The 14,378-nt window shown below is 40.5% G+C and overlaps 2 protein-coding genes across 8 annotated transcripts in view; one reads left to right on the top strand and one right to left on the bottom strand.

The window, feature by feature from the left end:
* Nucleotides 1–134: 134 nt before the first annotated feature.
* On the top strand, nucleotides 135–5,470 carry LOC107269744 (NADPH:adrenodoxin oxidoreductase, mitochondrial). 7 transcript variants are annotated; one of them, XM_025086988.1, is made up of 5 exons: nucleotides 135–329; nucleotides 583–792; nucleotides 989–2,588; nucleotides 2,662–3,208; nucleotides 3,284–3,663. In XM_025086988.1, exons 3-5 carry the CDS (start codon nucleotides 1,089–1,091, stop codon nucleotides 3,382–3,384), a joined length of 2,148 nt encoding a protein of 715 aa, XP_024942756.1. In that variant the 5' UTR covers nucleotides 135–329; nucleotides 583–792; nucleotides 989–1,088; the 3' UTR covers nucleotides 3,385–3,663. The 7 variants fall into 7 exon arrangements, with proteins under 7 accessions (XP_024942756.1, XP_015599432.1, XP_015599433.1 ...); XM_015743946.2 differs by lacking the exon at nucleotides 135–329 and adding an exon at nucleotides 350–490; XM_015743947.2 differs by lacking the exon at nucleotides 135–329 and adding an exon at nucleotides 374–497.
* A 1,386-nt stretch (nucleotides 5,471–6,856) lies between these two features.
* The window catches only part of LOC107269743 (nuclear hormone receptor FTZ-F1 beta), a 13,795-nt gene continuing 6,273 nt past the window's right edge, over nucleotides 6,857–14,378 (bottom strand). Inside the window, exons 2-6 of the mRNA XM_015743945.2 lie at nucleotides 13,919–14,263; nucleotides 13,076–13,422; nucleotides 12,629–12,991; nucleotides 10,967–12,541; nucleotides 6,857–10,858 (exon numbers count right to left, since the gene is read on the bottom strand). Coding sequence (XP_015599431.1) covers nucleotides 10,592–10,858; nucleotides 10,967–12,541; nucleotides 12,629–12,991; nucleotides 13,076–13,422; nucleotides 13,919–14,075 — 2,709 coding nt within the window. The 5' untranslated portion in view covers nucleotides 14,076–14,263 and the 3' untranslated portion in view covers nucleotides 6,857–10,591. The remainder of the gene's footprint in view (nucleotides 10,859–10,966; nucleotides 12,542–12,628; nucleotides 12,992–13,075; nucleotides 13,423–13,918; nucleotides 14,264–14,378) is intronic.

Raw genomic sequence — 14,378 nt, 5'->3', positions numbered from 1 at the left:
CCAAGTAACCTGGATTCCATTGATGCATTTACCGTTTTAAGGTAAGTATCATAATTGGATAATACGCAGCATTTGAAGTCATTGATTATTATCTTACAGCTATCACTTCATTGGAATCAATTTATTTTACTGGAATCTTGCGGTGTTATACTGTTTAAAGGTAATCGAGGGCATTTAAAGTTATAACTTAATATGGTCGATTTCAGCGCAGGTATTGCAATTTGACTAGCGCTTCAGTTATTTTATGTCTTTAACGTGATCGAATACTCTACGTTTCAAACGGAACTTCTCACTATTACTGGTTGTCTCACGTGATGACAGTTGCATAGGTTGGTATAAATATGAAGGTATTACATACTAGTATGTACCGGTTACTGCACTGGACATGGCCATGTTAAAAAATGGCGGCAAACTCAGTATGCGCAGATGAATTTAAAACTCGTGTTTGAAAATAACGTACCTTTGCTTTTATACCATGGTTGCGCAGCAGGTAACAGGTGTCATCTTTTATTGCGATTCACATTGAGTGTGTTCCGAATTTTACTTAAAAGTACTGTAAAATTAATATTACATTCCTCTTAGATGCGTATGGATGAATAAGGAACAGCGTTGGTTACAGTACTGGCATTACTATCAATACATTTTGGAACAGACTCTATACACTCATTCCCGCACGATTAAACGAAATGTTGAGGTTATGATGAATCACTACGTTATAATACAGTAATTTCTATAATATAGATACTTTAAAATGAAATACAACTTAACTGGATGTCATCATTACCTAAAAGGGTAAGGTTATATATCTTTTTTTCTACACTGAGCCGAGGCAACACTAATTAGAGACATTATTCTGAGACTTTTAGTAGTTTGTATTTTGATAATGATAATTATAAAAACATCTTTTAAATTGTCTTTTACAACAGTAACTTATATTAAAATCATTTATATAAATTCTATCGTAATTTTAAGTTACAAACTATGTTAGATTTTAGTGAAGAAATTTTCTTCAACAATACCAAGATGAATGACAGATTGAGCAACAATCACTTTATCCTTTATTATCTATACAAAAATACATTTGTATAATGGGAACAGGAAAAGACACTGTAAAGACAAAACGAAATCTGTCTACAATGCTGAGGTCACAACTACCAAAAGATTTTGGCACATCCCATTGTACAAGATTTTTGAAACGACCGAGAGAACTTGATGTCCAGGTGGAGAAAGTAATTTCTGAATTGTTTAATAAGCGATTCTCAATTGTCAACAATGGCCAGTTTACAATACCTAAACCGGAATACATGTTTATGGAAAAACCTTGGAAAACTGAGGCATTACAACAATTAAAAGAAGAATTGAATGAAACAAAAAGTCGATTGAATGATTACAATCTATTGGAATGGCATCGGCACACTGGCCAGAGAAATCAAGCTGGAGATGTCCATTGGAAACTACGTATGCATATTGATCCTGAGTTTTTGACTCAAGCTTGGTGTAAATTCTATGAGAACGTCTCATCCTTTCCTTTGGTACCAGAGCAGGCAATAGCAGATAGAAAATTCACATCTGTGCATTTGTGCGAAGCGCCAGGTGCCTTTGTGACATCATTAAATCATTGGTTAAAGAGTAACCAACCTGCAGTGGAATGGGACTGGATAGCCACAACATTGAATCCTTACTATGAAGGGAATCCTCTATCTCGTATGATTACTGATGATCGATTCATTCTCCACACTTTGGACCACTGGTGCTTTGGAGCAGATAACACGGGTAACTTAATGGACATCAATAATTTGGATAATCTAGTAGAAATGACAAAGAGTAAAGATAAAATAATGCTGGTGACAGCCGACGGTAGTATAGACTGTCTGGACACACCTGGAGAACAAGAAACAGTAGTGTCACATCTTCACTATTGCGAAACCGTCGCAGCCATTCACATTCTCCAGAAAGGTGGTAGCTTTCTCTTAAAAATATTCACAATATTTGAACACACCTCAGTCTGTCTGACCTATCTGCTCTGCTGTCTATTTGATAGAGTATTCATAAATAAACCAGTTACAAGCAAAGAAGGCAATTCCGAAGTGTATATGATATGTCTGGGTTTCAAGGGACCAGAGTATGCCGCACCCTACCTAAACATTCTTCGAAAGCATTATACATTTAAATCAGACATGGCTATGTTCAGAAGAAATGACATCCCAGACACTATTATAAAACAAATATTTGAGTGTGGTAAATTTTTCATGGATCATCAGTGCAAAGTCATTTCCAATAATATAAGCTCATTTAATTCCAGTGTCAATGACACTAAACCAGACTTCACATTAAGACATATAAGGCGTGCTGTGGCATTACATTTTCTTCAAGAATATAACCTAAGAAAACTGGATTCAGAGGAAGAGGAAATAGTTGGAAAGACCAAATTGGCGCGTACTAACTGTATGAACTTCGACGCAAAGAAACAATACTTTTCTTACAACGAACGTCTAAAGAGAAAAGATTTAGAGCCAAAAAGTAGATTAATGGCGTTTGCAGAGGATCTGCACTTCACAGAAGTGCCAATATCGTCACGCTGGATTCAAGTGAGCAATAAAAATGTGTTTATTTTTTATCTGTCATACACCATGAACAAGATTTTTCATTTTACAATTACAGCGACCTGAGACACTCGGTGTATTATCTATTCGCATGGGAAAACCATTTCGTAAAATACAGAGCTCAAAATACTGTGCTGGCGAGATACTGAAAGTGCTTAATGCAACATTCGAGATTGCTGAAACTTTGCAGTTGCAGTTGCGTCTTCCGACTGAGAAGAGTGTGCAAGAATTTTGTGAAAAACCAAATAACGAATACAGTAAAAATATTTTGCATTTCCAATATACGAATACCGAAAATGGTATAAACGATTTAGTTGCAAAAATACGAGAGAAAGTGTTAAAATTGCCAAAGGGAGAAAGTCTAGTGTTAATAGGCTACTGTTTATTAACGCAGTTTTATGTGGGCCTTCTCTACGTAATATCCCATAATTTTGAATACCTAGAGTTCATGATTGATCCTAAATTGGGATGTGTGATTATATTAAAATCTAACTTGGCCATGGACAATGTCCTGGAAAAATTGAAAGAGATTAGCCTAGCCACAGAGACTGCCAAAGATAATGGCAACACTGTCTTGTCTGTGCTGCCTGTAACAGAATTATGCGGTAAGCAACAGTGTAGACGATAGGCTACAAAGTCAAGATACGAGATGAGAAATATATAGAAATTTTGTATTCCAGGGGCGGCTCTGTATCCCTACCTTATGCAAATTAATCATTGGCTTGTCAAGTATTGCATTGACTACGTTGCTGAAATGGTCAAAGACAATATGGATAATTGAAACAGAAGAGATACAGATATACAACGTAAAAAACTTTATGCAAAATGAATGAACATATTGTAAAATGACATTATTTAATAACTTTATTTTAATAATATTGTAAAGATCCCACGTGTTCTACATAAAACAATATCACATGAGCCAAATGATAAAAATTATTTTGTTCTTTATAAAATAATAGAAATCTACTATCATGAAAACTCGACAGAATCATCAAGATAAGGTCGAAATGGTTAATGCATTGAGCATTGACCGAATTACCGTATAAGTCCATATAAATGTCTGGATCCGATTCACCAGTTGACTTAGAGTACAGATGGAGTTTAGTTCCATTGGAAAATATTCTGAGTATCTGCGCAATGTCGGTGTAAGCCTCGGCAGTGTTTTATCCTTATTTAAAAATATGTATTAACGAAAAGAATGCATTTTTTAAAATCAATTAATAATTTCAGTGTAATGAAGTGTCGCAATGTACACGATACTATACGTCATTTTTGCAATAAAAGCTCTGGTCCCAGTGTTTGTATTGTTGGTGGTGGACCAGCAGGTTTTTACGCAGCGCAGCAAGTACTGAAGGTGCGTAACAATTTTTCACTTTCAGTTGAAATCCAAAATTCAAAAAACTTATTTCAATTATCAGACCTTGCCAGATACAAGGGTTGACATTTTGGAACGACTACCAGTACCATTTGGTTTGGTACGCTTTGGTGTAGCTCCGGATCATCCTGAGGTTAAGAATGTGATAAACACCTTCAACAAGACAGCTCAGAACCCGCGTTTCCAATTCCTGGGAAACGTTAATGTCGGTAGTGACGTCACTGTGGAACAACTCAAGGAGAATTATCATGCAGTAATTCTGGTAACGTCCACGAGTTAATGCCAGACAAGAATCCTGGTACCGGAAGTAACGATATTTTTACAATTCAGACCTACGGTGCGGAGGAAGATAGGGTACTAGGAATTCCCGGTGAGAATTTGAATAATGTTATATCGGGACGCCGATTCGTGGGTTGGTACAATGGCGTCCCAGCAGACAAGAATCTGCAAGTGAATCTGGACGTGGAGGAAGCTATTGTTCTTGGACAGGGTAATGTTGCTATGGACATAGCCAGGATTCTTCTAACGCCCATAGACAAGCTAAAGGTTCTTAAGATGAATCAACATCATACATCTCTTTGATTTTATAAAATACAATAATTCTATTATATTACAGAGTACCGACATAACGGAATATGCCCTGGAGCAGCTATCACGTAGCAAAATAAAAAAAGTATCTCTAGTGGGCAGACGTGGTCCTTTACAGGCAGCGTTTACGATAGCAGAATTACGTGAATTAATAAAACTAGAAAACTGTAAGACGCACTGGCGTCCCGACGACTTTTCAAATGTCAGAGAAATAGTAGAGCAATTAAAGCGTCCCAAAAAGCGCTTAATGGAACTGATGCTGAAGTCACTGGACGAATCTATCCAGGACAAACGAAGTTGCAGTAAAAATCTACATCCAATATTTCTACGAAGTCCCATAGAGATGAAAGGTTCTGACTCTGTAGAGGAAATTAAATTTTCCGTAAACGTCCTGGAAGGTGAAATTTCATCAGCACAAATTGCCAAAGCGACTGGACAATTTGAAGAAATTCCCTGTGGAATCGCACTGCGGAGTATTGGCTATAGATCCGTTCCAATTGACAATAAAGTGCCGTTCGATATGCGTAAAGGTCATGTTCTAAATACTTCCGGCAAAGTAGAAAGATACTTGTACGCCGCGGGCTGGGTCGCTACTGGACCAGTCGGTGTAATTTTATCAACAATGACCAATGCCTTTCAAGTAGGTAGCATGGTTTGCAAAGAGATCAACAGAGACATAATCAAACCAGGATATGAGGGGCTCTCAGAGATTCTAAAGAAGAAGAATATTACCACAGTATTCTACCAAGACTGGGAGAAGATAAATAAAGTGGAGGAAGAACGTGGTCGAAAACTGGGTAAACCACGTGAAAAAATAGTAGACATAAACGAGATGCTGGAGATAGCATCAAAGTGATGTAGTCCGTCCAAAATTCAATATACTTGAAAATGCCAATTTAAATGAAAAGTATTTTTCATTCGTATCCTTCATTCTCCTTTCAATGAACAACAATTTTGTGAGATCGCTTATCGTTATGAGGCAATCGAGGATTGACAAGAGTATCTTCATAAAAAGTGTTTTATTTTGCAATAATAATTAATCGTACCGTATGTATAAAACTACGCTCTACCTGTATTCGCATCGAATAGTCTTGTACCCAAGTTTTAAAAACAGAAATTAAAGAGTCATGTAGAACCGCGAGTTTGTAAAATTTCCGCGTCTTCCTCGTTCTATCCCCGTAACTCACGTGTTACGCAATTCTTGGTAAATCGTTAGTGGTATAATATATATATAACCGCTGACGACATAACACGTCAAATCCTACAAAAATTTCTTGTATAATTTTTCATCTTTTTTTGACCTATATAAGATACACGTGTGTGTGTGTATATATATATATACTCATTTCAACGTAATATCGATTAAGAATACTATACGTGAGTATCTATAATTAATTATACTAGGATATCGTCTGTTTATTTATTATTACATCGGGTTCTACCACTTACTCGTATGCTTCCTTAATGCCTATTATTATTAATATTATTATTGTTGCTGTTATTATTATTATTATATTTATAGTTTGTGTATAATATATAATTGTCGGTACAGTCTGTCGTATTTAAGCTCTTCTTCGAATATCGAATAATTCTTTTAATTACCTCCTCCATCCCCGCCACGGCTCGCTTTATTACACAGTTGCCTAAATATTGTCAATCGTAGACAAAAGAACTTTGTCAGAGTGAAATAGAAAAAGGGTTATTAAAAAAAAAAAAGAACGTGTATCCATACATATACTATTGTATGTAAAACGCACAGAACGCGCACGACAATATTTATACGTGCTGATAACTATATCATGAATGGGATCGGTTGAAAAAAAAAAGTATAAAAAAGAAATTAACGCAAGCGAAGGAGACCTTTTACATTACTTATACCGATAAGGGACAATCGCGTTCGATTAACGATACATCTTAATTAATTCTAGCATCCTCGGCTCGATGGAATCGTCCCGTTTAAACTGCATGTATTTTTATTGCCACCTTTAATAATCATTATCATTATTTATTTATTAGACCATTGTTTTTTTTTTTGTATACTTGTTTCTCCTCTCTACTTTTACTATTTCTCCTCCTCCATTCCTCTCCCGCTCCTCCATTTCGCTTATCATTAAGAAAAAGAATTCATAAATAATTTTATTATCATTAAATTTGCTGTATATAAAAACAATCTGTTCTCGAATTGCAATATAAGTATTATATTCAAAGATATAGAAATAACTGTTATCAAATATAAACATAGAATAGACACTTTTTTTTCAACAGGCAAATATCTTTCTTTTTTTACTTTTTTTTTTCGTAATCATTAATACCTACCACTCTCACGCATCCATCCTATCCGTTCTCTCCGTATGCTACCATTACGTTGTTTTATTTTTTTCAGAACTTCCCCCGACCCCACGACTCATTTGCGTCACACAATATCATCCAATCTAATCTCTCTATAAAGCAGAATTGAAAAGGCGGAAAACTGAGAGAACGTTATTCTCATTCACACACTCACGCACGCAGTTCATACTCATACAGAATATTTTCATCGTGCAATTTTTGTGATATTCATAAACTCATGTCACATATCAGACAGACACACCCTCTGACGCACGTTCCCCTTTCACGCAGTTATCCATTGTCAGTCATTCAGCAATTACGAACCTGGCCGCTATTGTTCAAAAAACAATCAAGAACTTCTCTCTCTCTCTCTCTCTCTCTCTCTCTCTCTCTCTCTCTCTATTTACAATGTTTGTTACTTTCACGTCAACCCTAGAGAACTATCAATTATATCTCCTCTCAGCGACGATAATACCAATTCATTATGAATCATCGGGAATACTGGATATTTGTTTGTTTTACTTTTCTTTCATCCTCGTCGTCGTCGTCGTCGTCAGCCTTCTTAACCAGCTGGTTACTCTATCCACGTTCATATCACACTAATACCACCGTTCCCTCTATTACAATTGTCATTTAGGTATATTAATTATAAACAACGATCCTCATCTTTCAGTGCCCATGGAAATGTTCCTTTCTTTTTGTTAAAATGTTAGCTTCTTCGTTTCTTTCAGTTATTTCATTAATCGAGAGAAGTCGAACATCCTGACGCGAGAGACTGCGTTCCTACCGGAGACAATTTGAACCATGAAGCACACGTTTTGTATATCTGTACATTAGTAAACTATAGATATACAGTCAATGTATTTCAACTGTCATTTGAATTTAGTGGTAAAACGTATCCATTGATTAATCGTATCGGTTGTGTGATTGTGAGTGTTAATTAGCGCAGTTATAAATAACATGTATATATACATATACATATGCATGTGTACGAAGGATAATGTATGTGATTTTTTTCTTATTTCCTCTCTCTTTAACTTTTATTACGTAATTCTGTAAATATTGCTTGGTAGTACGTAAATCGTTTCAAATAAAAATTCTTGAATAACCGCCAAGAGATGTATATCCATTTAGCATATATTCAATCTGTAACATGAATATTCGTCCTGTGTTCGGTAATAAACTCAACGCTCCATCCACCCCGTGAAGGAGTGCTGGGTGAATCTTACATTCATCCCTCATACTATTATATCGCCGTCACGTTGTTTTTCACTGATCGATTATATAATATATAAAATACGACCTGAACCTAGACCATTCGGCGTTCTTTTTTATTTCCTTTTATTTCTTTTTGTTCGTCTTCTCCAATCCTACAGCAGTCTTACCTCGGCATACGTATTTCACGTAGATTTGTTACTTAACTATTTAACATTTATCAAATTACTATTTATTGATTTAATCGCAGCAGTAATCGATATTGAAGGCTGCGCCTGTATTTATGTATGTTCAGTATGTAATTAGAAAAGGCCAACAACCCACGCGCCACGTAATAAGATATTCCTCTTCCAGATGGAGCGCGTGAAACATATATATTGTAATAAGACGCATTTCCAATAGAGACAATATATTTATCCGACATCCTATTATCATTATTATTCGTACAATTCTTATTTCTTCCTCGACAGGCATAACCAACCGCACATTATATGTTCCTAGTCGATTACCCGTGTCTAGTCACTGGGATTACAAATTGCCTATGTTTATCGTTTCCTTGTCTCTTTTGCTGTTTCACACATTTAGTTTTGCTTCTGCAAGTTTCCATTTTATTTTTAGTATTTTTGCTTCATTACGTTGGAACACTCTGGCACAGACCACCTTATGTAACAATAGTTGCTCCTTGGCACGCTAGGCACGCTACAAAAAGTATCTACCCTTAAATATTGTTGTACCCCTACCCCGACCCACCCACCCCGTTCCCCCTATCGAATTAGAATGGATAATTAGTTTCATTTTGTTTCCGGACCGGAAACGCCCCAAAAGACGGGACGCTTGATATATGTATATAATATATATTTTTTTTAAATATATGTTTATAGTATAATTAATTAATGCCGAGTCGTCGGATCAGGACGTATTTACACGCGGGACGCTGGCGTGTCTTTCCGTAATGCTTATTATATACAGAATATATATATAATGTGTATATATATATTTTTGGGCTTAATATTGTGTAATGATGTGTAAAGTGTATATTAAAAAAATACCTCAAGAAAGGTGTACGCGATATAATCGGGTAAGCCTTAAGGATTAAGAATTCTCCGCTCGATTCTTCTTTTCTTTTTTTTTTTTTTTTGTTAAGTACATTGTTTTCTTGTTGCTTTTGCCGTCACCGTTGTCGCTCCTGATTCTCGCCGTCGTCTGTCGCACGTTAATCTTATCGTTCGCTCCATATTACATATGTATAACGCACCGTGACACTGCTTTTAAGTAAACGTGAATGAAAGAGAAAAAAAAAAGAAGAAAAAAAAATACAAAATACTGGTGGTGTTTTTATCATAAAACGTCGTCGTCGCAAGACGTTGCACTTTCAGCGCCGCATGTATATAAAAAAAAAAGACACGTACCGATTTGCCCTCTCTTTGTCACACTCGCACTCGACTTGCTCAAACATCCCTTAACTCTCTTCACTGGTACACATACAGAGACAGATGCGCACGCACTTGTTCACAGATATTTTTCATTTTCCTTAATTTCACATAAAGATATGGAACAACCATTCGTACTATCTCTGACGAAGAAAAGAATGATCCCACTGGTTTTTATAAAGGTTGCGATTACTACAAAAGAAATTGGTAAGAGGGCTTTTGACCGGAGGGTGGGAAGCGGCAGAAGAAAAGAAAAATAGAAAATACTTTCGCTCGCAATCTCAGCCTCGGCCTGGATCGGAATTCTCTAGAGATCAGTCTCGCTCGCATCCTGGACAAACGCTGGACGTTGTGGGTGGGGCTTATACCGTAGGCCGCATCGAGACTCCTGTATTTGAAAAAGGCAGGAATGCAGGAATGCTAGAACGCAAGCCCCGTATTGGAAGCATTTCAGTAGAAAATATATATATGCTTGTATACACATATATTAGTGTCTATAAGTTCTCTATCAGCCTATTTTCTAATAGTTCTAGAAATATAGTTCCCTCACCACGAGCTAACGTTACTATGGACTCTAGGCGTATTACAGTCGTTTCTCGTGCGGCTCTCTCCATCCTTCTCTTACACTATTCGTTCGCACCATCACTTTCCTATTCTCTGATCTATCATCTTGCTTTTTGCGTTGACTCTCTCTCTCTCTTTCTCTCTCTCTCTCTCGTAAGTTTCATACAGACACACATACCATTTTAACAATACTTTTCATGATATCTTTCTGTAAATGCTCCTCTTATTTACTACCGCTAGTACTACCTGATTCCCGATACTTTAATGGACCCTACTTAAAAGCCTGCGAAATCTGGGAGAACGAGATGACCGGGCGTTTATAAGACTTCGTCGAAGTTTAACGAGTGTTCTATGGCTAGGACGCAACCTTAAGCTCGTCCCCGGGTGATGTGTGTGTACACTTGTGTGTCTGTCGTTGATTCCTTTTACGTCTAAATATATATTTATAGTAACCTGAAGGGGCGACGTTAACGAATATGACGAATTCAATGATCGCCTCGTAGAAGTTCCATTAGTAGATTGAAAGAGCTGCCTTCGCCCTCGGCACGCTTTGCGCTGAGCAACTCCTTCCCGGCCTGACAGGTCCTCTGCAGGTCCGGGATCCTGAGTAGCAGCTCTCCAAACTTTGCCGGCATCTCGGGATACCTTGCGATTGTATACTGCTGCAGCGCCTGAAGAGCCTTCTCCTGGGACGCTCTTACCTTCTCGGGTTCTTTGAGTTCACTGGTGTCCGAGGTTAGCAAAACTATGACCTGTGACAGAAGGACAGAGATGAAGTGACGGGTATCAAGTAAGAGACAGAGATTCATAATGAAAGTTCGTGTTAGGCTTAATTTTACGTTATTTCATTGTGAACGCACCTTCATCGCCACGTACTCGTACTGATCCACCCTGAGTCGTCTAAGATTATTTGTGAAGGCCAGCATCCTCTCGATACACGTCGCAAGACCTAGCTGTCTCGCCTGTTCGAGAGTTATCGACTTGCCAAGGGACACCCTGATCTCGCCAGGCGTACTCATACTGCGAAAGCAGCAGGAGAATAAGAGGAGTTCGCACCAGGAGTTGATGAGAAGGCATATCTGATCGTCTATGGAGATGTTCTTGAAGAGCGGTAGACTCTTGCACCACTTGACGATCTTGTAGAGTCTATGATCGGCGATGTTACACAGATTTGAAAGAAAGTCCGGATGCTGCGTGGGATTCCCATTAGGATTGGAGGTTGAATTCGAGTTAGGGGTACTCGCCGGTGGTGAATGTTGTTCGTGATTAGAGGATGGAGGACCCGCGGAACTTGGTCTCGACGATTCTCCTCCAGGTATGTTCCCGTTACTTCCGACGGCGGATGAACTTCCGCCTCCGGATGAATTTCCACCGCCACTAGCACTACCACTGACACCACTAACGCTACCGCTACCACCACCACCGCCACCGCCAGCGCTACCACTACCGTTACCACCACTGATACCACTACCCTGCCCACTAGTCATACGATCATTGTCGTTGTAATGCCAGAGATGCTCCACGTCCATGATGTCCTGTAGGAGCTGTGGCACCATTTGCAGCTTGTGCGAATGATTTGAATGATGTCTCATTGAGTGATGATGCTCCGATCCCGGCGGTGCTGGACTGCAGGTACCACCGGTGATTTTATCACCGGAAATGCCACCAGCAGGCCCGCCGATAAGGTTAGCAGGTAGAGTATAGGTACACTGATAGGTACTGCGACCGCCTCTAGTCCTATCCTCCCTTATCGCTTCCAGCTTCATTCCCATGTTCAGGCACTTGTCGAATCGGCATGCTGGACACTTCTTCCTAGTGGCGACGGTGACGGGGCATCCCGCGCCACGTAGGCACACATAATTCTTACGATTCTGTACGGTCCTCTTGAAGAATCCCTTACAGGATTCGCAGGAGAATATACCATAATGGAAGCCGCTGATCTTGTCGCCGCATATAGGACATGGACTATTTATAAGTTGCTGCCTTGTGGAGATGCCCGAGGGTGCCGGCGCTATCCTACAGTCTTCTTGGTCCTCTGCGAGACCCTCCGAGAGTTCCGATCCCGGGGTGGAATAATGATGAGTGGCACCGGTGGCTGCGGGTAGATGCAAAGGACTGCCCTGAGTGACTTGATGATGCTGCTGCTGCGGATGGGAATGCCTCGGTTGCTGGACGGGCGAGTGTGTCGGCGGACTAAGGGATCCGTAGCTGTAGCAGCTACTGGAGGCGTCCGAATTGTTCCTCGATAGAGAGTGCGACAGAGACAAGGATAACGAAGACGTGGAATTATTGAAACTGTGTCGTGAAAGTGACAGCGATGAGGATGGTACAGGACTGCCAGCACCTAGTGCAGAGTGCCGTGCCGCGTGAGGACTCTGCGTGGGAGAGCTAAAGACACTATAGGCCGAGTGAATCGCCGAATCCGGCGAAGGGACCTGATGTAACACATAAGAAATGAAAAGAGATTTTATAAGGATTTAAACACCCATACCATAAAATCCCTGATTTGGCAATGTCCTTACTTGAGACCGGGTGTGACTGTGCTTAGTAAGATGATGCCGAGGATTTAGTACAGGACTGTGATTCGGGGTTGAACTATTATAACCCCCTAGGAGTTTGCCAACCAGCAAGGGTAGGTCGCTCTGCTGTGTCTGTTCAAGACCGTCCAGACCACGTTGTTGCTGCTGCTGTTGCTGTTGTTGCTGTTGCTGCTGCTGCAGTTGCTGAGCATGATTAAGCGGCAAGGCCGTCTCATTATGGGAGCCCAAAGCGAGTCCTGGACTTGACCTAAAGTCCGGCTCCGGTTTTATTGGAAACTTTTGTTCCTGTGGTCCAGGACTCGCACTGCACACTTGTACACCCTCCATAAACGTTTCTTCGTGGTCCTAAAAGTCAAATATAACGTAACAGCAACAACTTAAACTTGCTCTTTCGCACGACCTCATCGAGGATGGCCCCTCTTTACGCACCTGGTTCGTGATAGTATTGGAAGACATTTCTTGGTCCGAGAGTTCACCCTCCCAAGACATTGGCCTTTCGGGTTGCTGCTGAATATTGTCAGTGCCAATTGCACTGTTCTCACTTTCTTGTCCGCCGGAAGCATCCCGTTTCTTCTTCGTGCGCAGATTAACACCCCGGAAGTCGATCTTGCTCACCTCACCGTCACTGTCTTCAACGTCGTCCACGGAACCGGACTCGCCAGCGTTTCCGGTACCGACGACATTACTGGACCCAGAAGCGGAAGCTGATCCGCAGCTGGACACCACTGAAACCGTCACGCCATTCTGTCCACCCAGATACTTGCAGACGCTCTTACCTGTCAAACAAAACGTCCCTCGAGTTACCAACGTCACTTCCGTCTTCATCGACAAAAAATTCAACTACCAATTCACATCTATACGCACAACCATGCACTATGAGCGGGCTACGGAGAAACATTCCACTCATTTAATCAACGTCACGCACCATATTACACCCATATACCTGTTTGCTACATATTTACAGGTAGCATGGCTATGCACGGGGGTTCACCATAATCATGAATACTACCCCATATACAATGGAAACGTGCCTGAAAGAGCAAACAAGCCAGCGACATCCAGGCGCCACGTGCAATAATATTATTTACTCCCGTATCGTCATAGAAAGCTCACGCCGCGTTCTCAGAGTAGCGCAAAGTACTCAAAGACGCAAATGGCTACATACTACAATCCCTTGGTGATACGAGATTGGTATTAGCTTTAGTGCTAGTGGCAGCGATAGCGGGTAGCTGATAACAAGAAACCCTACTCGAGCACGGCTCTAAATATTACCGTCATGCATCTCATGGGCCGGCGGTACGTTAATCGTAGTGACGGAAACGTTCTTCCCAGCCTCGGTGCGTGCGCCCAACGAAGATGACTTCCAGGACTGTGCCGGAGGCCACCAGCCCGGGCCCGGGCCCTCCGTGGGCCCGTTTTGCTCCGACATTCTCAGCTGGCTATCCTCCGGGCAATTCGCACGCAGACTCGGGGCCCGTGGATGCTCGCCGGGACGCTCAGCATCCTGAGGAGCCCTCCTGCTCCACGAGGTACGTGATCCGGCCTCCCTGAGGATTTATACCCTGGGAATGGAGTGGTCACTCTGCTCTGGAGTCTCCGCACCGGATACACCCTGTTCTGCGAGAGACAAAAGAAAGAACAAAATATATTATTATCTTGCATCCGTGGACATTCAAATTTCCCGCCTAACGGACGATCATCCCCTGAGCGAAGGGAAGTTCGGGGGGGGGGG

Source organism: Cephus cinctus, unplaced genomic scaffold (assembly GCF_000341935.2).
Source record: "Cephus cinctus unplaced genomic scaffold, Ccin1 Ccin1_scaffold0689, whole genome shotgun sequence".
NCBI lineage: Eukaryota > Metazoa > Arthropoda > Insecta > Hymenoptera > Cephidae > Cephus > Cephus cinctus.
This window is presented reverse-complemented; position numbering and strand designations above follow the sequence as displayed.